The sequence below is a fragment of the Macaca thibetana genome, chromosome 16 (genome assembly GCF_024542745.1).
Source record: "Macaca thibetana thibetana isolate TM-01 chromosome 16, ASM2454274v1, whole genome shotgun sequence".
Lineage (NCBI taxonomy): Eukaryota > Metazoa > Chordata > Mammalia > Primates > Cercopithecidae > Macaca > Macaca thibetana.
In genome coordinates, this window is record NC_065593.1 from 16,146,371 (window position 1) to 16,167,044 (window position 20,674).

Here is a 20,674-nt window from a genome sequence, read left to right on the forward strand (position 1 = left end):
GCAAAAATTAGCCGGGCGTGATGGTGGGTGCCTGTAATCCCAGCTACTCAGGAGGCTGAGGTGGGAGAATCACTTGAACACGGGAGGCAGAGGTTGCAGTGAGCCGACATGGTGTTACTGCACTCCAGCCCGGGCGACAGAGCGAGAGTCCATCTCAAAATAATAATAACAACAACAACAACAACAACAACAATGACCTAAGCAGGGAGTACACCTAACAAGAACAACAATGACCTAAGCAGGGAGTACACCTAGGGATAGTAAGCACACGGAGAGGTACAGCCACCTTCCCTGGGGCACCCTGGACTGGCATCCCTCAATGATGAAGCCACTATCCACCCACTGTATCTGGTCACAGCCTCCAGATTCCTGCTCAGCCCAGCTCAGTGCTGGCAGGTCACAGACAGACAAGAAGTGAAATCTTTCTGTCATTCTTCTCAATCTCTCTTTAGAGATAAGAAAATTAAGGTTCAAAGGAAGATGAGAGCTTCACTGAGGTGCCATCAGAACTGGTGGCAGAGTTGGGACCAGAACTCAGGCCTGCTGGGCTTCCAGTTCAATGTTCTTTCTTCTCTATTGTAATTAATTTTTTAATTAAAAAAGTGTATTCTGGGACCCTACAGTCCTCTGTCCTTTGCCCTTTTTTTTTTTTTTTTCCCAGATGGAGTCTCACTCTGTCATCCAGGATGCAGTGCAGTGGTGTGATCTGGGCTCACTGCAACCTCCACCTCCCAGGTTCAGGTGATTCTCCTGCCTCATTCTCCTCAGCAGGTGGGATTACAGGCGTATGCCATCATGCCTGGATAATTTTTGAATTTTTAGTAGACATGGGGTTTCACCACGTTGGCCAGCTTGGTCCTGAACTCCCGACCTCAAGTGATCCTCCAGCCTTGGCATCCCAAAGTGCTGGGATTACAGGTGTGAGCCACCGTGCCTGGCCTCCTTTTGCCTTCTTAAAAGTTTTCATTCCCACCAGGTGCAGTGGCTCACACCTGTAATCCCAGCACTTTGGGAGGCCGAGGCGGGTGGATCACTTGAGGTCGGGAGTTCGAGACCAGCCTGGCCAACATGGTGAAACCCCCTGCCCCGTCTCTGCTAAAAATACAAAAATTAGCCAGGTGTGGTGATGGGCGCCTGTAATCTCAGCTACTCTGGAGGCTGAGGCAGGAGAATGGCTTGAACCCGGGGAGCAGAGGTTGCAGTGAGCCTAGATTGCGCCACTACACTCCAGCCTGGGCAACAAGAGCAAGACTCTGTCTGCGGGAAAAAAAAAAGTTTCCATTCTCAAATATGGACAAAAGAATGACCCTGAACTAAAACTTTAGCTCCTTTCTTTTTATCCTCAACCACTCCTATTAACAAGCAGGTTTTAATTTATGACAACTTATATGTCCAGCACATTACAGGATACAAACTGCTTTTCCGAGGCTTTATCTGATTTCCTCCCAACCACACTTTTGATTATTCATTCGACCAACATTTCTAAGTGCCACCTAAGTGCCAGGCATAGAGGAAATAAACACCACCCACACTGTGCCCGCCCTCACTGAGTTAGTGCAGAGGCTCTGTGGTCAGACAGTCTGGATTCAAAGTCCAGTTCTATCATTTATTAACTCGGTGTCCCTAAGTGTGTTTTTTCTGGGTTCAATTCGAAAATCACAACTTTTGCTAATTCTTCTTCAATGAACATGCTTTTCCTTCTCTTAGGCAAGAAATGGGAAATTGCCAAGCCCTTGAAAAACAAGCAAGCAGATGAAGAAAAAATGTATGAGTAAGTGGGGAGGAATCCTTCTGCTTTTTACTGTTGAGAACTGCCTGTTCACTTCCACTCTTGCCCCTCCACTCTGTACCAGTATGACTGAGACATCTGCATTTCCTGTAGAGCTGGTGAGATGTCACACCTGCCAAATCTCTCCACATAAGGGCAGAGACTCAGGACACTGTTAATGCTGGGCAAGTCCTCCCTCCTCTTGTCTCTGTTTTTTTTTTTTTTTTTTTTTGAGACAGAGTCTTGCTCTATTGCCCAGGCTGGAGTGCATTGGTGCCATCTCGGCTCACTGCAGCCTCCACCTCCTGGGTTCAAGCAATTCTCCTGCCTCAGCCTCCCAAGTAGCTGGGACTATAGGTGCCCGCCACCACGACTGTCTAATTTTTTGTATTTTTAGTAGAGATGGGGTTTTGCCATGTTGTCCAGGCTGGTCTCGAACTCCTAACCTCGTGATCCACCCATCTCGTCCTCCCAAAGTGCTGGGATTACAGGCGTGAGCCACTGCGCCTGGCTGGAGACACTCTTATTAGGGAGGCTATTCCAAGGGTTTAGATATTATTTCCCAGGAGCCAGTCAAGAGCCAGTCCTTTCTTTGGAATATATACACTATCTAAAACAAAACTTACTCTTGGGGCAAGGTGCAGTGGCTCATGCCTGTAATGTCAGCACTTTGGGAGGCCAAGGTGGGAGTATCACTTGAGGCCAGAAGTTCAAGACCAGCCTGGACAACATAGTGAGACACCGTATACAAAGCATTGTTAAACCTATGCTTTTCTAAAATGCCTTTGACTGTAGCTTCAGGGATCCAGCAAATAAGACTCCCCCTGCCTCCATCAATTCTGATCCCCTTCAGGAATAAGACAGGTGACTAAAATACTGCCTTTTAAAAGAATACAACTGGGCCGGGCGCGGTGGCTCAAGCCTGTAATCCCAGCACTTTGGGAGGCCGAGGCGGGTGGATCACGAGGTCAGGAGATCGAGACTATCCTGGCTAACATGGTGAAACCCCGTCTCTACTAAAAATACAAAAAACTAGCCGGGCGTGGTAGCGGGCGCCTGTAGTCCCAACTACTTGGGAGGCTGAGGCGGGAGAATGGCGTGAACCCGGGAGGCGGAGCTTGCAGTGAGCCGCGGTCACGCCACTGCACTCCAGCCTGGGAGATACAGCAAGACTCCGTCTCAAAAAAAAAAAAAAAAAAAAAAAGAATACAACTGGGGCCAGGTGTGGCAGCTCACACCTGTAATCCCAGATCTGGGAGGCCGAGGCGGGCGGATCACCTGAGGTCGGGAGTTTGAGACCAGCCTGACCAACATGGTGAAACCCCGTCTCTACCAAAAATACAGAAATTAGCCGGGCATGGTGGCGGGTGCCTGTAATCCCAGCTACTTGGGAGGCTGAGGCAGGAGAATCGCGTGAACCTAGGAGGTGGAGGTTGTCAGTGAGCCAAGATTGTGCCACTGCACTCCAGCCTGGGTGGTGAGTGAAACTCAAGTCTCAAAAAAAAAAAAAAAAAAAAAAAAAAAAAAAAAAAAAAAGGCCGGGCGCAGTGGCTCAAGCCTGTAATCCCAGCACTTTGGGAGGCCAAGATGGGTGGATCACGAGGTCAGGAGATCGAGACCATCCTGGCTAACACAGTGAAACCCCGTCTCTACTAAAAAATACACACAAAAAAAAACCTAGCAGGGCGAGGTGGTGGGCGCCTGTAGTCCCAGCTACTTGGGAGGCTGAGACAGGAGAATGGCATAAATCCGGGAGGCGGAGCTTGCAGTGACAGTGAGCTGAGATCTGGCCACTGCACTTCAGCCTGGGCCACAGAGTGAGACTCCATCTCAAAAAAAAAAAAAAAAAAGCAAAAAAATAAAACTGGTATTGGCAGCCGGGCACGGTGGCTCAAGCCTGTAATCCCAGCACTTTGGGAGGCTGAGACGGGCGGATCACAAGGTCAGGAGATCGAGACCATCCTGGCTAACACGGTGAAACCCCGTCTCTACTAAAAAATACAAAAAACTAGCTGGGCGAGGTGGCGGGCGCCTGTGGTCCCAGCTACTCCAGAGGCTGAGGCAGGAGAATGGCGTGAACCCGGGAGGCGGAGCTTGCAGTGAGCTGAGATCCGGCCACTGCACTCCAGCCTGGGCGACAGAGCCAGACTCAGTCTCAAAAAAAAAAAAAACTGGTATTGGCCTGGGGCAGTGGTTCATGCCTATAATCCCAGCACTTTGGGAGGCCCAAGGGGGAGGATGGCTTGAGGCCAGGAGTTTGAGATCAGCCTGGCCAACATAGTGGGACCCCATATCTGAAAAAAATACCGAAATTAGCCAGGTGTGGTGGCATCTGCTTGTAGTCCCAGCTACTTGGGAGGCTGAGGTGGGAGGATTGCTTGAACCCATGAGGTCAGGGCAGCAGTGAGCTGTGATGGTGCCACTGCACTCCAGCCTGGGTGTCAGAGTGTGATCCTGTCTCAAAAAAAAAAAAAAAAAAAAAACAGGCCGGGCGCGGTGGCTCAAGTCTGTAATCCCAGCACTTTGGGAGGCCAAGATGGGCAGATCATGAGGTCAGGAGATCAAGACCATCCTGGCTACCACGGTGAAACCCCGTCTCTACTAAAAAATACAAAAAACTAGCCAGGCATGGTGGCGGGCGCCTGTAGTCCCAGTTACTCGGGAGGCTGAGGCAGAATGGAGTGAACCCAGGAGGCGGAGCTTGCAGTGAGCCAAGATCGCGCCACTGCACTCCAGCCTGGGCGACAGAGCGAGACTCCGTCTTAAAAAAAAAAAAAAAAAAAAACACAAGCAAACAAAAAAGAATAAAACTGGGATTGCAGAATGTGGCTCTTTTCTGTGAGCTAGTGAGTTTCCTAATTTGGAACTGGGTGACTTTCCCGCCCAGTTCACAGGCAGCTCCAGAGAACCTCAGGTCTCCCCCACCGAGCAGACCCCTTTCTGTGAATGGCAAAGACCAGAGCAGGATTTGTGATTTCTGCAGTCAGGCCAGCTCTGGCGGAGAAAATGAGGGGAGCTAGACTTTTCCCAAATTTAGCAGTCAGATGAGTTGCTTTCTTCCCTTAAGAAGAGCTACAGAGGGGTGGAGAGAGCTGTCAATGGAGCTCTACCCCCATGTCCCATCTGCATTCAACCCAACAACCTAAAAATGTTTCTTCATTCCCAGGGGGACTTTATAGCATACAGGAGTCAAATCAGTGTACCTAGGGGGATGGAGGCGCAAATAAGGAAGCTTTCTTAAGAGTTTCTCTTTTAGTTAAAGCTTTTTACCAAAGTATAATATAAATACAGAAAAATGGAAATACTAAGTGTACAACCTGATGAATTTCCACGAACTGAACAGACCCAGGGAACTGGCACCCAGATCAAGAAATAATTACCGGCACTTCAGAGGCTTACCTTATACAGCCTTTCAGCTGTTACATCCCAAAGGTAATCACTGTCTGTGACAGTATAAATTAGCTTTTTGGGTTTTTTTGTTTGTTTGCTTGTTTTTGAGATAGAGTCTCACTCTGTTGCCAGGCTGGAGTGCAGTGGTGCGATCTTGGCTCTCTGCAACCTCCGCCTCCCGGGTTCAAGTGATTCTTCTGCCTCAGCCTCCTGAGTAGCTGGGACTATAGGTGCACACCACCATACCTGGCTAATTTTTGTATTTTTAGTAGAGACTGGGTTTCATCATGTTGGCCAGGCTGGTCTCAATCTCCTGACCTCATGATCTGCCCGCCTTGGCCTCCCAAAGTGCTGGGATTACAGGTGTGAGCCACTGCGCCTGGCAGCTTTTTGGTTTTTATGCAATTTATTAATGGCATCATACAGTATATATTATTTGGCGTTTGGCTTTTTTGCTTACATCATTTTTATGAGATTCATTGTGTGTGGTTGTAGATTATTCATTCTTGTTGCTATAAAACATTCCACCGTGGGAGTACACCACTATTTATTTATTTTTTATGTTGAGACAGGGTCTCACGCTCAACCAGGCTGGAGTACAGTGGTGCAATCATAGCTCACTGTAACCTCAGATTTTGGGCTCAAGTGATCCTCCTGCTTCAGTCTCCTGAGTAGCCGGGACTACAGGTGTATGCCACCATAACCAGCTAATTATTTTGATTCTTTTGTAGAGACAGGGTCTCCCTGTGTTGCTTAGGGTCTCCCTATATTACCCTTAAACTCCTGGGCTCAAGCTGTCCTCCCTCTTTCACCTCCCAAAGTGCTGGTATTACAGATGTTAACCACCTTGCCCAGTCGCTATACTATAATTAATCTATCCATTCTACTGCTGATGGGCATTTGGGTTGTGTGATGGCAAATTTTATGTGTCTCTGCTTCTCTGGACAACCCAGACTAACACAGGTAGTGTCCAATTTGGAGCTGTTATGAATAGTGTTGCTCTGAACATTCTAATGCATGTTTTGGTGAACATATGTGAGCAGTTTTTTTTTTTTTTTTTTTTTTTTTTTTTTTTTTTTTTTTTTTTTTTTTTTTTTGAGACGGAGTCTCGCTCTGTCGCCCAGGCTGGAGTGCAGTGGCGCGATCTCGGCTCACTGCAAGCTCCACCTCCCGGGTTCACACCATTCTCCTGCCTCAGCCTCCGAGTAGCTGGGACTACAGGCGCCCGCCACCACGCCCGGCTAGTTTTTTGTATTTTTAGTAGAAGACGGGGTTTCACCATGTTAGCCAGGATTATCTCGATCTCCTGACCTCGTGATCCACCCGCCTCGGCCTCCCAAAGTGCTGGGATTACAGGCTTGAGCCACCGCGCCCGGCCATATGTGAGCATTTTGATAGGCTGTAGACCCAGTAGTGGAAATGCAGTCTCAAGGTGTGTGTACATTCTGCTTTAGGAGTTCATCTGCTTTTTTTTTTTTTTTTTTTTTTTTTTTTTTTTTTTTTTTTTTGAGACAGAGTCTCGCTCTGTCGCCCAGGCTGGAGTGCAGTGGCCTGATCTCAGCTCACTGCAAGCTCCGCCTCCCGGGTTCACGCCATTCTCCTGCCTCAGCCTCCCGAGTAGCTGGGACTACAGGCGCCCGCCACCTCGCCCGGCTAGTTTTTTTTTGTAGTTTTAGTAGAGACGGGGTTTCACTGTGTTCACCAGGATGGTCTCGATCTCCTGACCTCGTGATCCACCCGTCTCGGCCTCCCAAAGTGCTGGGATTACAGGCTTGAGCCACCGCGCCCGGCCCATCTGCTTTTGTTTTTTGGGTTTTTTTGTTTGTTTTGAGACAGAGTCTCGCTCTGTTGCCTAGGCTAGAGTGCAGTAGCATGATCTTGGCTCATTGCAACCTCCGCCTCCCGGGTTCAAGCGATTCCCCTGCCTTAGCCTCCCAAGTAGCTGGGATTACAGGTGAGCATCATCATGTCCGGCTAATTTTTGTATTTTTAGTAGAGATGGGTTTTCACCATGTTGGCCAGGCTGGTCTTGAACTCCTGACCTCAGTTGATCGGCCCACCTCGGCCTTCCAAAGTGCTAGGATTACAGGCGTGAGCCACCATGCCTAGCTCATCTGTTTTGCAAATAGAAATACATCTGGTGCCTACCGCTCCTAAATCAGCTCAGGTGAACCAGGAAGGTATGCTCCATGCTCTGAATTGTAGCACTTTTATTTCCTTCCCCTCAGTTTCAGCCATTTCCTGGGCTAGAGGAAACAGTTTCATTAGGGTGCCAATTACAAATGGGATCCAGGACCTACAAAGGAAAGGAAATGCTTCCGATTTGTAAAGACCAAGATTTGAATGTTCAACCCATTCACTTTCCTTGATGTTTTCTCTTAAATCTGCTGGGAACAGGCATGGCCCAAATCAAACACTGATTCTCTCTTTGTGTCTCTCTAGGAATGTTCTTAATGAGTCGCCAGTTCAATTACCGCCTCTGCCACCAAGGGATTGGCCTTCTCTAGAAGACTCCTGTAAGTATATTTTACTGGTAGCAGTTTCATTTAGGGTAGGATAACAAGTTTATCAAGGTGTCTTTTTATTTATTTTTTTTTTTTTGAGATGGAGTCTCACTCTGTCACCCAGGCTGCAGTGCAATGGCGCGATCTCGGCTCACTAGCTCACTGCAAGCTTCGCCTCCCAGGTTCACACCATTCTCCTGCCTCAGCCTCCCAAGTAGCTGGGACTACAGGCACCTGCCACCACCACGCCCAGCTAATTTTTTTTTTTTTTTTTAGTATTTTTAGTAGAGACGGGGTTTCACTGTGGTCTCGATCTCCTGACCTCGTGGTCCACCCACCTCGGCCTCCCAAAGTGCTGGGATTACAGGCGTGAGCCACGGCGCCTGGCCCCTATCAAGGTGTCTTAGATAGCTCAGGCTGCTGTAACAAAAATACCATAGACTGGGGTGCTTACCCAACAGAAATTTGTTTTCTCGTTGTTCTGAGACTGGAAGCCCGAGATGAGGGTGCTGGCCAATTTCTGTGAGGTTTCTGGTGAGGGCCCTCCTCCTGGCTTGCAGACAGGTGCCTTCTTGCTATGTCCCCACAAATGGCCTTTCCTTGGTGCATTCAAGCTGGGGAAGAGCGTCGGGGAACCAGATTTCTGGTGTTTCTTCTTACAAGGACACTGATCCTGTTGGATCAAGGCCTCATCCCTATGGCCACATATAGCCTCACTGGGGGTTAAGGCTTGAACACATGAATTTTGGGGGGACACAAACATTCAGTCTGTAGCACTAGGATTTATAGATTCAGCATCCTGATTATTTTACTTTTGAGGCAGAGTCTTGCTCTCTCACCCAGGCTGGAGTGCAGTGGCGTGATTTCGGCTCACTGCAATCTCCACCTCCTAGGTTCAAGCTGTTTTCCTGCCTTGGCCTCCTGAGTAACTGGGATTATCAGCGCACAGCACCACACTCAGCTAATTTTTTGTATGTTTAGTAGAGATGGGGGTTTCACCATATTGGCCAGGCTGGTCTTGAACTCCTGACCTTAAGTGATCTGACTGCCTCGACCTCCCAAAGTGCTGGGATTACAGGCATGAGCCACCACACCCAACCAGCATCCTGTTTAAAAGAGACAGCCAGAGGCCAGGCACAGTGGCATATGCTTGTAATTCCAACACTTTGGGAGGCCAGGGTGGGCAGTCGACTTGAGCTCAGGAGTCTGAGAGCAGCCTGGGCAACATGGCAAAATCCTATCTTTACAAAAATTAGCCAGTGTGATGGTGCACACCTATAGTCCCAGCTACTTGGAAGGCTGGGGTTGGGGGATCGCTTGAGCCTAGAAGGTCTGTAGTGAGCTATGATAGCAAATCACTGCACACCAGCCTGGATGACAGAGTGAGACCCTGTCTCAAAAAAAAAAAAAGAAAAAGAAAAAGAAAAAAGGGGGCAGAATAAGTACCAACGCCCCCAATATCCTGATATAAATGTGTAAATTCATGTTCAAATTCCAGCTTGGAACATAAACAGAAAGAAACATGGGGTGTCACTAGGCCTCTCACTTCCTATCAGAAAAACTCTGCCTGGTTCCTTTCACTGGAATGTTCTTCCTTAAGCTCTTTGCATAGCTGGATTTTCCTCATCCTTCAGATGTCAGCTCAAAAGTCACCACCTCAAAGAGGCCCTCTCTGACCACTCAACCTAAAGTAGTCCTGCTAATTTCCTTTATGAAACTGACAGTTGCCGGGCGCGGTGGCTCAAGCCTGTAATCCCAGCACTTTGGGAGGCCGAGACGGGCGGATCACGAGGTCAGGAGATCGAGACCATCCTGGCTAACACGGTGAAACCCCATCTCTACTAAAAAATACAAAAAAACTAGCCGGGCGAAGTGGCGGGCGCCTGTGGTCCCAGCTACTCGGGAGGCTGAGGCAGGAGAATGGCGTAAACCCGGGAGGTGGAGCTTGCAGTGAGCTGAGATCCGGCCACTGCACTCCAGCCTGGGCGACAGAGCCAGACTCAGTCTCAAAAAAAAAAAAAAAAAAAAAGAAACTGACAGTTATCCAAAATTGTGTTATTTACTTGTTGTTCATTTGTGTATTATTGATCTCCTCCACTGGAGTATAAACTTCAGGAAAACAGGAACCTTTCTTGTCCACCACTATTCATATTTATCCACTACCTAGAGCAGGGCGTGAGGCTTAGTTGATACTTAAGAAAAATATTTTGATTGGCTAGATAAACAATATTAGCTACCATTTACTGAGCATGCGCTGTGTTTTAGGTCCCACACTAAGCACTTTAAAGGTATTAGCTCATTCAGTCCTCACAACAACTCTACAAGCCAGGTACTTTTTTTTTTGAGACGGAGTCTCGCTCTGTCACTCAGGCTGGAGTGCAGTGGTGTGATCTTGGTTCACTGCAAGCTTCGCCTCCCACATTCATGCCATTCTCCTGCCTCAGCCTCCTGAGTAGTTGGGACTATAGGCGCCCGCCACCACACCCGGCTAATTTTTTTTGTATCTTTAGTAGAGACGGGGTTTCACTGTATTAGCCAGGATGGTCTTGAACTCCTGACCTGGTGATCCGCCCACCTCGGCCTCCCAAAGTGCTGGGATTACAGGCGTGAGCCACCGTGCCTGGCCCAAGTCAGGTACATTTTTATTCCCCTTTGACAGATGAGGATGCTGAGGCACAGATAAGTGGTTTACCTATAGTAACACAGCTAATGACTGCTGGAACCTGAACATGAACTCAGGTCTGTCAAACTGCAGAGTTCTGCAAATAGTGGCATTTCAGGTTTTCTTAGGAAAAGATGAGATTGTGGGAGAGGCAGTTCCTATCCCCATCAAAGATGGAGCTGAGCTGTTTCAAGCTGTTTCATCATCCTTCTATTACTTATGGACCTGTTCTTTTTGTTTTTTTGTTTTTCTTTTTTTTTCTTTTCTTTTTTTTGAGACATAGCCTCATTCTGTTGCCCAGGCTAGAGTGCAGTGATGCTATAATGGCTCACTGCAACCTCTACCACCTGGGTTCAAGCAATTCTCCTGTCTCAGCCTCCTGAGATGCTGGGATTACAGACACCCACCATCACACCCAGCTAATCTTTGTATTTTTGTAGATTCGGGGTTTCACCATGTTGGCCAGGCTGGTCTTGAACTCCTGACCTCAGGTGATCCGCCCACTTCAGCATCCCAAAGTGCTGGGATTACGGCGTGAGCCACCACCTCTGGCCTCCTATGGACCTGTTCTGTACTAATTCCACCTTTTGAAAATAATGCCATCCCCTTTTTTCTTAGCAGAGAGATTTGTATAAGCAATTACGGAGAGTCCTGGAAAACAGTGTAAGTCACTGGAAGGGATGTGCCAAAAAGGAAATATGATTTATTTCACTTCCTTGTGAAAATTAGGATCTGTAACACAACAGCACTCATGACTACTGGGCTCTGGTCTGTTTCTTTTCATCCATTCTTTTTTTTTTTTTTTTTTTTTTTTGAGACAGGGTCTTACTACGTTGTCCAGACTGAAGTGCAGTGGTGTGATCATGGCTCATTGTAGCCTCAACCTCCTGGGCTCAGGAGATCCTCTTGCCTCAGCCTCCCAAGTAGCTGGGACTATAAGCGTGCACCACCACATCCAGCTAATTTTTAAATTTTTCTGTAGAGACGAGGTCTCCCTGTGTTGCCCAAGCTGGTCTGGAACTCTTGGGCTCAAGTGATCCTCCCACCTCGGCCTCCCAGAGTACTGGGACTACAGGTGTGAGCTCCTGCACCTGACCTGGTCTGTTTCCTTTTTTTTTTTTTTTGAGACGGAGTCTCGCTCTGTCGCCCAGGCTGGAGTGCAGTGGCCGGATCTCAGCTCACTGCAAGCTCCGCCTCCTGGGTTCACGCCATTCTCCTGCCTCAGCCTCCCAAGTAGCTGGGACTACAGGCGCCCGCCACCTCGCCCGGCTAATTTTGTGTATTTTTCCTGACGGGGTTTCACTGTTAGCCAGCATGGTCTTTCTCTTTCTCGGCCTCCCAAAGTGCTTTTGCTTCATGGTTTCCATGCAGGTTTCCATGCAGGGCAGTCTTAGGCAAAGATACAGGAGTCAAGATGTCTGACTAATATTTTCCATTTACTCACTTGGGTGATCCGGAGACTGTGTCAGGTCTGCATCTGAATTTCCTCTGTAAAATGGGGATCTGGCCCACTAAAAGTGGGAAGATCACTGAAACGTGAAAATCACACTGAGCCACTGCGTCAAAAATATAAAAACACATGATAGCTTTGCATCTAAGGATCTTTTTGTGTATTCTAGCCCCACAGGAAACCCCAAGTCAGCCGCCACCTACATACTCATTGGTAAATAAAGTTAAAAATAAGAAGACTGTTTCCATCCCAAGCTACATTGAACCTGAAGATGACTATGACGATGTTGAAATCCCTGCAAATACTGAAAAGCATCATTTTGAAACAGCCATTTCTTCTTTTTGACAAAACTGAAGAGGGTTCACACGACTTATTTTAAAACAATGAAGAATGGTTAACTTCAGTAGGTCTCTGGGCCCTGAAAGCCAGTGGTGATTTTATGAAGCTCTATAAGATAAAGCACTTGCCAAACCTTAGATGAAGGCACCCCGGCAATCAGATGACTGCAGCCAGAGGAGAGACATGGGTGCTCGGCTCTGAGGACTTAGAGGGGTCAGCCTTGCGTTGTTGAGGGAAGTTTCCACGGGAAGGACCATGGGGCTCCATGGCTCCCACCTGTGAGAAACTACTCATTTCTTGGCACTCTTTCCCCCTTCATTCCCTTTGGTTTGCATGGTTCTGAGTGATCTGAAATCTCTGCATTTGGTGTTGCAGACCCTCCCAGGCTCCCATCCCCAGCAAGGCCCTCACCAAGCATGCTGGTCTTTACCCTCTCACCCCACCCACCTCCTGCAATGTGAGGCCGTGGGTGAGTTACAGCTGAGTGCTCTTGTGCCCAGGCTCCCAGACCACATCTCGCAAGTTTGCAAGGGCAGGGAGTACCTTTTGTTCTTGTGAACCCTCCCCACCTAGACACCCAGAAAACCCCAGTGCCTTTATATGACATAGGCCAACTTGACCACAGAGATTTGAGTTTTCCCCTAGGTTTTTGCCCTGTGCTTGCAAGTTGTACTGTAACAATGGACAAAGGACAAAAGTTACCTTCTGATTTACACCGAGAAGCATCATTTTGCAATAGGTGTGTTGAGGGTGCTACAGGAAAAACAGATTTCCCTCATGAAAAATCATAGGGAACAGGAAAGAAAAGGGGCATGTACCAATGGCATATTCAAGATGAGAGTTCAGGGGGCTTAACATCCCCTGTCCATCATTTTCTTTCTTTCTTTTTTTTTTTTTTTTTTTTTTTTTTTTGAGACCGAGTCTTGCTCTGTCGCCCAGGCTGGAGTGCAGTGGCGCGATCTCGCCTCACCGCAACCTCCGTCTCCCGATTTCAACCGATTCTCCTGCCTCAGCCTCCCGAGTAGCTGGGATTACAGGCATGCGCCACCACGCCTAATTTTGTATTTTTAGTAGAAATGGGGTTTCTCCATGTTGGTCAGGCTGGTCTTGAACTCCTGACCTCAGGTGATCCACCCTCCTCGGCCTCTGAAGGAGGTATTAATAGCCAGGTGGAAGCCTTCATAGAGTCTAGAAAGAGAGAACCAGGGAGGAAGGCCAGGTCCCCAGTGTTCCAGTGTTGATTGAGGGAGAAAACTTGAAAATAGGAGGAACGCATTTTCCCATCTCTTGAGGGAAAGCTCCGTCTGAGAGTCACTCTCAGGCCTTTCCAGGTCCACAGAGCTCTCTCTGCAAGCCTGTTCATTTGCCAGATTTCCCAGAGATTGCTTAGAAACCAGATCTTGTGAGTATAGTGAGAATGAGTCAAGTCCTAGGGCTCTAACAGATCAGCTGGAAGGAACTGATGAGGTCTAAGAGCCTACAAAACTGACTCGGGCCTCGTTGGCCCCATTAGGACACTTGTTTAACAAGACATCAGCCCACGCCCCTGGCATCTCATTGGCTACAGCACATCATACTGGACCTTCTGTCTCCTCCCAGGTGCCCAGGGACAGTGATCTGGAAGGAAGGGGCTTGAGGCTGTGTTCTTTTTTTTTTTTTTGAGACGCAGTCTCGCTCTGTCGCCCAGGCTGGAGTGCAGTGGCCTGATCTCAGCTCACTGCAAGCTCCGCCTCCCGCGTTTACGCCATTCTCCTGCCTCAGCCTCCCTAGTAGCTGGGACTACAGGCGCAGGTTGTAGTAAGCCAAGAATGCGCCATTGCACTCTAGCCTGGGCAACAAGAGTGAAACTCCATCTCAAAAACTAAGAATAAATAAATAAATAAACCCTCCTTATGTTAGGCCAGCAGTTCTCTAACTATGGCCTTATGGGACTCTGGTATAGCCAAAGAGAGGACTCTTCCCAAATTATAGAACAGAAATAAGCCAAAGGACTGGAGTGTTTCAAACACATGCTTGCTTCTTACAAATGTTCTGTAAACCCTCCATGCCTGTGACAAAAGTTAAAAAGAAATACGAGACAAATGTTGACTCTTACTTGGTTTCTGGGACGCCACCCTCTCCTGGTTCTCCTCCTGTCTCCATCTCATTTTGGGGCCACCCACTCTTTCTAAAGCATCTCTTCAATGCTAGTCTTCTTCAGATTCTGTCCGTGTGTCTCTGCCCACCTGCCTCCAACACTCACGAGTGATCTCACCAGTGTCCATGAGCTCAGTGGGCCCCTCCATTCTTTCTTTATTTTTTTTTTTGAGACCAAGTCTCATTCTGTCACCCACGCTGGAGTGTAGTGGCACAATCTCAGCTCACTGCAACCTCCCCCTTCCAGGTTCAAGCGATTTTCCTGCCTCAGCCTCCTGAGTAGCTGGGATTACAGGTGTGTGCCAACACGCCCGCACCTGGCTAATTTTTTGTGTGTTTTTAGTAGAGACGGGGTTTCACAATGCTGGCCAGGTTGGTCTCGAACTCCTGACCTCAGGTGATCCACTCACCTCAGCCTCCCAAAGTGCTGGGATTACAGATGTGAGCCACCGTGCCCGGCTGCCCCCTCTATTCTGACTTCAGCTGAGCTCTTTCTCTCCAGTTCCAGCAGGGTTGCCTCAAAGACATCTGCCTGTGACTGCCCCACAGAACCCCCGTCAAGTTCAGCATACACCAAAAGGAACTGATGACCTACCTCCAGTCCCAAATGTCTTGTGTTCTACTATCTTCTTAGTTGCTGAAGTCAGAAACCAGTATCCTTCTCCCCACACTGCTTTGTTTCCAGAGTTCCCCATGTTACTTGTGCCTCCCACGTGGTTCTCCAATGAGTCCACGTCTCTCCATCACTGTTCTGAGGACGGATCATTGCCAGCACCTGCAAGAGAACATCAAGAGACCCCTAACTGCTCCCCTGCCTCTGGCATCTCACCTACAGTCCACTTTCTACATGGCACCCAGGGACTTGCTAAAGTGAACATCTGACCACTTCGTTCCTTTGCTTAAATATTCTCTTTGCCCATTAACCCCAGAAAAAGACCAAACCCCTTAACATGGCTTACAAGATTTGTCAGGATCTGGTCACTGATTATCTTTTGCCAAACTCTTCTCTCCCTACCCCCTTGCAACCTCCACTCCGCCCGAGTTTTTTGCTCCAGCCATTTAAAATGACCTTCACAGGCCAGGCACAGCGGCTCACACCTGTAATCCCAGCACTTTGGGAGGCCTAGGCGGGTGAATCATGAGGTCAGGAGTTTGAGACCAGTCTCACCAATTTGGTGAAAACCCGTCTCTACTAAAAATACAAAACTCAATCGGGCATGGTGGCACATGCCTGTAATTCCAGCTACTTGGGAGGCTGAGGCAGGAGAATCACCTGAACCTGGGAGGCAGAGGTTGCAGTGAGCCTAGGTTGCACCACTGCACTGTAGCCTGGGCAAAAGAGCAAGACTCCATCTCAAATAATAATAATAATAATAATAATAATAATAATAATAATAATAAAAAAATGACCTTCACTATGGTCCCTCTTGCCCCTGTGCACAGCACCATTCCTCTGTATGAAACATTCTTCCCCACCTTTGGATCCTTCCCATTTCATCTCAGCTACCCTTTCCTCATGACCCAACGTGGGTTGGTGCCTCCTGGATGCTCTCCTTTCATAGCATTAGCATGTTATAATTATTGCGTATCTGTCTCTCTCCTCCACTAGACCCAAAGCAACATGAGGGCAGGGGATATGTCCTTCTTTCCTCTATTGTTTTCCCTGTTCCTAGCACAGTACCCAGGCACATTGTAGATGCTCAATAAATATGTTGAATAATCAATTGGGTCGAATGGATGAATCAACGAACTCCTCTGAGCTCTCACAGCTCCCATACTTGGCCCTATGGAACTACTTCTCCCTTTGTATTATCATTATTCTATATTATAATTATAATTACCTGGTTACTTGCCATTCTCCTTTCTAATCTGGGGGCTCCTTTGGGATGGAAATTGTCTCACTGCTATATTCCCAATATCCAGCACAAAGCCTGTCACATGGTAGGCAATATTTATTGACTGTTGAACATTCATGGAAAATCTATCAATCGGTTTGACAAAAAAAAAAAAAATTTTTTTTCTCTCGACATGAGTAATTTGTCTGAGACTTTATACTGGGAACGTATAATAAAGCCAAGTTTTCTACTAGGGAAATTGTTACTAGTTTGGATGACAGATTTAAATATATCAAGATTTCATAGGATCTTTTTGTATATTCCAGTACCACAGGAAACCCCGTCACCTACTGAATACATACTCATCAATAAATAAAGTTAGAAATAAGGGCCGGGTGTGATGGTTCATGCTTGGAATCCCAGCACTTTGGGAGGCTGAGGCGGGTGGATCACCTGAGGACAGGAGTTCGAGCTCAGCCTGGTCAACATGGTGAAACTCCGGGTCTACTAATAATACAAAAAATTAGCCGGGCGTGGTGGCGGGCACCTGTAATTCCAGCTACTTGGGAAGATGAGGCAGGAGAATTGCTTGAATCTGGGAGGCGGAGTTGCAGTGAGCTGAGATCATGACATTGCATTCCAGCCTGGGCGACAGAGTGAGACTCCGTTTCCAAAAAAAAAAAAAGAAAAAAGAAAGAAAGAAGATAGTTTCCATCCTAAGCTATATTGAACCTGAAGATGACTATTATGATATTGAAATACCCACATTGAAAATCGTCATTCTAAAAGAACTCCTGTTCTGTCACCTTAACTGTTTTAAGAACTGATGCTTGGCCAGGCACAGTGGCTCACGCCTGTAATCTCAGCACTTTAGGAGGCCAAGGCAAGTGGATCACTTGAGGTCAGGAGTTGAGGCCTGGCCAACATAGTGAAACCCCATCTCTACTAAAAATACAAAAATTAACCGGGCATGGTGGCGGGCACCTGTAATCCCAGCTACTCAGGAAGCTGAGGCAGGAGAATCACTTGAAGCTGGGAGGTGGAGGTTGCAGTGAGCCAAAATCATGCCACTGCACTCCAGCCTGGGCGACAGAGTGAGACTCTGTCTTGAAAACATACCACAAATCAGTGGATTATAATTTTCCTTATAATAATTACTATCTGATCTTTGCAATACAAACAAGATTGTTTTCAGGAAATGCACTGGCATTACCAGCAATAAATTTTATAACTGAAGTGTATTCGTCAGGATGCTTTAGGCTGCAAAGAACAGACTATTGGCAGGGCACAGTGGCTCAAGCCTGTAGTCCCAACACTTTGGGAGGCCGAGATGGGCGGATCACGAGGTCAGGAGATCAAGACCATCCTGGCTAACACGGTGAAACCCCGTCTCTCCTAAAAAAACATATAAAAAAAACTAGCCAGGCGAGGTGGCGGGCGCCTGTAGTCCCAGCTACTGGGAGGCTGAGGCAGGAGAATGGCATAAACCCGGGAGGCGGAGCTTGCAGTGAGCTGAAATCCGGCCACTGCACTCCAGCCTGGGCGACCGAGCGAGACTCTATCTCAAAAAAAAAAAAAAAAAAAAAAGAACAGACTATTTAACTAAAGATAACTTACACAACGAGGAGTTTATAATTTCACAAAGCAAGAAGTCTAGAGGTAAACACTCCAGAATTCATCAGCTCCATAACTTAGGAGTGTGGACCTTTGGGAGGCCGAGGCGGGTGGATCACAAGGTCAGGAGATCGAGACCATCCTGGCTAACACGGTGAAACCTCGTTTCTACTAAAAATATAAAAAATTAGCCATGTGTGGTGGTGGGGGCCTGTAGTCCCAGCTACTCGAGAGGATGAGGCAAGAGAATGGTGTGAACCCGGGAGGCAGAGGTTGCAGTGAGCTGAGATCGCGCCACTGCACTCCAGCCTGGGCGACAGAGCCAGACTTTGTCTCAAAAAAAAAAAAAAAAAAAAGGAGTGTGGACTACTTTCAAATTGCTTAGCTTTAGCCTCATGGTGGCAAAATAGCTGCCATCACTCCAAGCATCTGTACATGATAACATTGAAAGTCAGAAAGAAAAGGGACATTACTAACATGTATCCTTTTTTTTTTTTTTTTTTTTGAGATGGAGTCTTGTTCTGTTGCCAGGCTGGAGAGCAGTGGCACGATCTCAGCTCACTGCAACCTCTGCCTCCTGGGTTCAAGTGATTCTCCTGCCTAAGCCTCCTGAGTAGCTGGGACTACAGGCGGGTGCCACCACACCCAGCTAATTTTTGTATTTTTAGTAGAGACCGGGTCTCTTGACCTCGTGATCCACCCGCCTCAGCCTCCCAAAGTGCTGGGATTACAGATGTGAGCCACCGCACCTGGCCATCTCTCTTTTTATTAGGGAGGGGAGCCCCCAGCAACTTTCCCTGATGTCTCATTGGACTGTAGTGGCCCACATACCCAGGGTCTTAGTCCATTTGGTTTACTATAACAAAATTCCTCAGACTGGATAATTTGTTAAAAACAGAAATGTTGCTGAGAGTTCTGGAGGCTGGGGAGTCCAAGATGAAGACACCAGCAGATTTGGTGTTTAGTGAGGGCTCACTCTCTGCTTCACACCTTCTCACCGTGTCTTCACATGGTAGAAGAGGAAGGCAGCTCTCTGGGGCCTATTTTATTTTATTTTATTTTATTTTATTTTATTTATTTATTTTTTTTTTTGAGACGGAGTCTCGCTCTGTCGCCCAGGCTGGAGTGCAGTGGCCGCATCTCAGCTCACTGCAAGCTCTGCCTCCCAGGTTTACGCCATTCTCCTGCCTCAGCCTCCCGAGTAGCTGGGACTACAGGCGCCCGCCACCTCACCCGGCTAGTTTTTTGTATTTTTTAGTAGAGACGGGGTTTCACCATATTTAGCCAGGCTGGTCTCGATCTCCTGACCTTGTGATCCGCCTGTCTCGGCCTCCCAAAGTGCTGGGATTACAGGCTTGAGCCACCGCGCCCGGCCTATTTTATTATTTTTTGAGACAGAGTCTTACTTTGTCACCCAGGCTGGAGTACAGCAGCACAATCATAGCTCACTGCAGCCTCAAACTCCTGGGTTCAGGTGATCCTCTCGCTTCAGCCTCCTGAGTAGCTGGAACTACAGGCACATGCCACCACACCTGGCTTTTTTCTTTCTTCTTTCTTTTTTTTTTTTTTGAGATGGAGTCTCACTCTGTTGTCCAGGCTGGAGTCCACTGGCATGATCTCGGCTCACTGCAAACTCCACCTCCCGAGTTCACGCCATTCTCCTGCCTCAGCCTCCCAAGTAGCTGGGACTACAGGCACCCCCCTCCCCCACATCTGGATAATTTTTTTGTATTTTTTTAATAGAGACAGGGGTTTCACCATGTTAGCCAGGACGGTCTCGATCTCCTGACCTTGTGATCCACCTGCCTCGGCCTCCCAAAGTGCTAGGATTACAGGCGTGAGTCACCATGCCCAGCCTATTTTCCTTCCTTCCTTCCTTCTTTCCTTTCTTTGCTTTCTTTCCTTCCTTTCCTTCCTTTTCTTCTCTTCCTTCCCTTCCTTCCTTCTTTCTCTTCTCTTCTCTTTTCTTCTCTTCTTTTTTCTTTCTGGTAAAGATGGAGTCTCACTGTGTTGCCCAGGCTGGTCTCAAACTCCTGGACTCAAATGATCCTCTTGTTTCAGCCTCCCTAAATGCTGGGATTACAGGTATGAGCCACTGCACCCGGCCTGAGTCCTCTTTCATAACCGCATTAATCCCATTCATGAGGGCAGGGCCCTCATGATCTAATCCCCCCAAAGGCCCCGCTTCTTAAGACCATCATCTTGGGGGTTAGGTTTCAACATATGAATTCTGGGGGGACACAAACATAGACCATAGCATTCTGCCCCTGACCTCACAAAATCCGTGTCCTTCTCAAATGCAAAATAGATTTGTTCCATCTCAATAGCCCTAAAAGTCTTAACTCATTCCAATATCAGCTTTAGAGTCTAAGTCAACATCTCAACTAAATGTTGACTCATTCCAAGTATGGGCAAAAGTCAAGATATGATTCATCCTGAGGCAAATTGCTCTCCAATTATGAGCTTGTGAAATCAAACTACTTACACAATGTAAGTATGCTTCCAAAATACAATGGTGGGACTGACACAGGATAGAAATTTCCATTCCAAAAGGGAGAAACAGGAAAGAAGAAAGGGGTAATGGGTGCCAAGTAAGTCCGAAACTCAACAGGGCAAACAACATTAAGTCTTAAGGTTTGAGAATAATTTTTGACTTGACGTTCTACCCCCAAGATATTGGGATGGGGGTTTGGCCCTCAAGGCTCAGGGCAGCCCCACCCCCATGGCTTTGCCGGGCACAGCCCACTCTGCAGGCAGCCCCGTCCCCATGGCTGTGCTGGGCATTGCTCTAGTGGGGGCTCTCTGCAGTGGCCCTGACCCTTTGGCGGTGCTCTGTGGGGAAAAGAAAGAGAGATCAGACTGTTACTGTGTCTATGTAGAAAGAAGTAGACATAAGAGACTCCATTTTGTTCTGTCCTAAGAAAAATTCTTCTGTTTGAAGAGATGCTGTTAATCTGTAACCCTACCCCCAACCCT

At 47.7% G+C, this 20,674-nt stretch overlaps 3 protein-coding genes across 3 annotated transcripts in view; 2 read left to right on the forward strand and 1 right to left on the reverse strand.

Annotated features, from left to right (window-relative positions):
* Positions 1 to 15,973, forward strand: part of SCIMP (SLP adaptor and CSK interacting membrane protein) — a 29,476-nt gene extending 13,503 nt beyond the window's left edge. Inside the window, exons 5-7 of the mRNA XM_050762341.1 lie at positions 1,708 to 1,771; positions 7,601 to 7,674; positions 11,944 to 15,973. Coding sequence (XP_050618298.1) covers positions 1,708 to 1,771; positions 7,601 to 7,674; positions 11,944 to 12,119 — 314 coding nt within the window. The 3' untranslated portion in view covers positions 12,120 to 15,973. The remainder of the gene's footprint in view (positions 1 to 1,707; positions 1,772 to 7,600; positions 7,675 to 11,943) is intronic.
* Positions 1 to 20,674, forward strand: part of ZNF232 (zinc finger protein 232) — a 129,821-nt gene that overhangs the window by 64,144 nt on the left and 45,003 nt on the right. The gene's annotated exons all lie outside the window — the stretch shown is intronic.
* Positions 1 to 20,674, reverse strand: part of ZFP3 (ZFP3 zinc finger protein) — a 100,409-nt gene that overhangs the window by 9,995 nt on the left and 69,740 nt on the right. The window contains exon 6 of the transcript XR_007720443.1: positions 14,950 to 15,024. The gene's annotated coding sequence lies outside the window, so the exon portion shown is untranslated. The remainder of the gene's footprint in view (positions 1 to 14,949; positions 15,025 to 20,674) is intronic.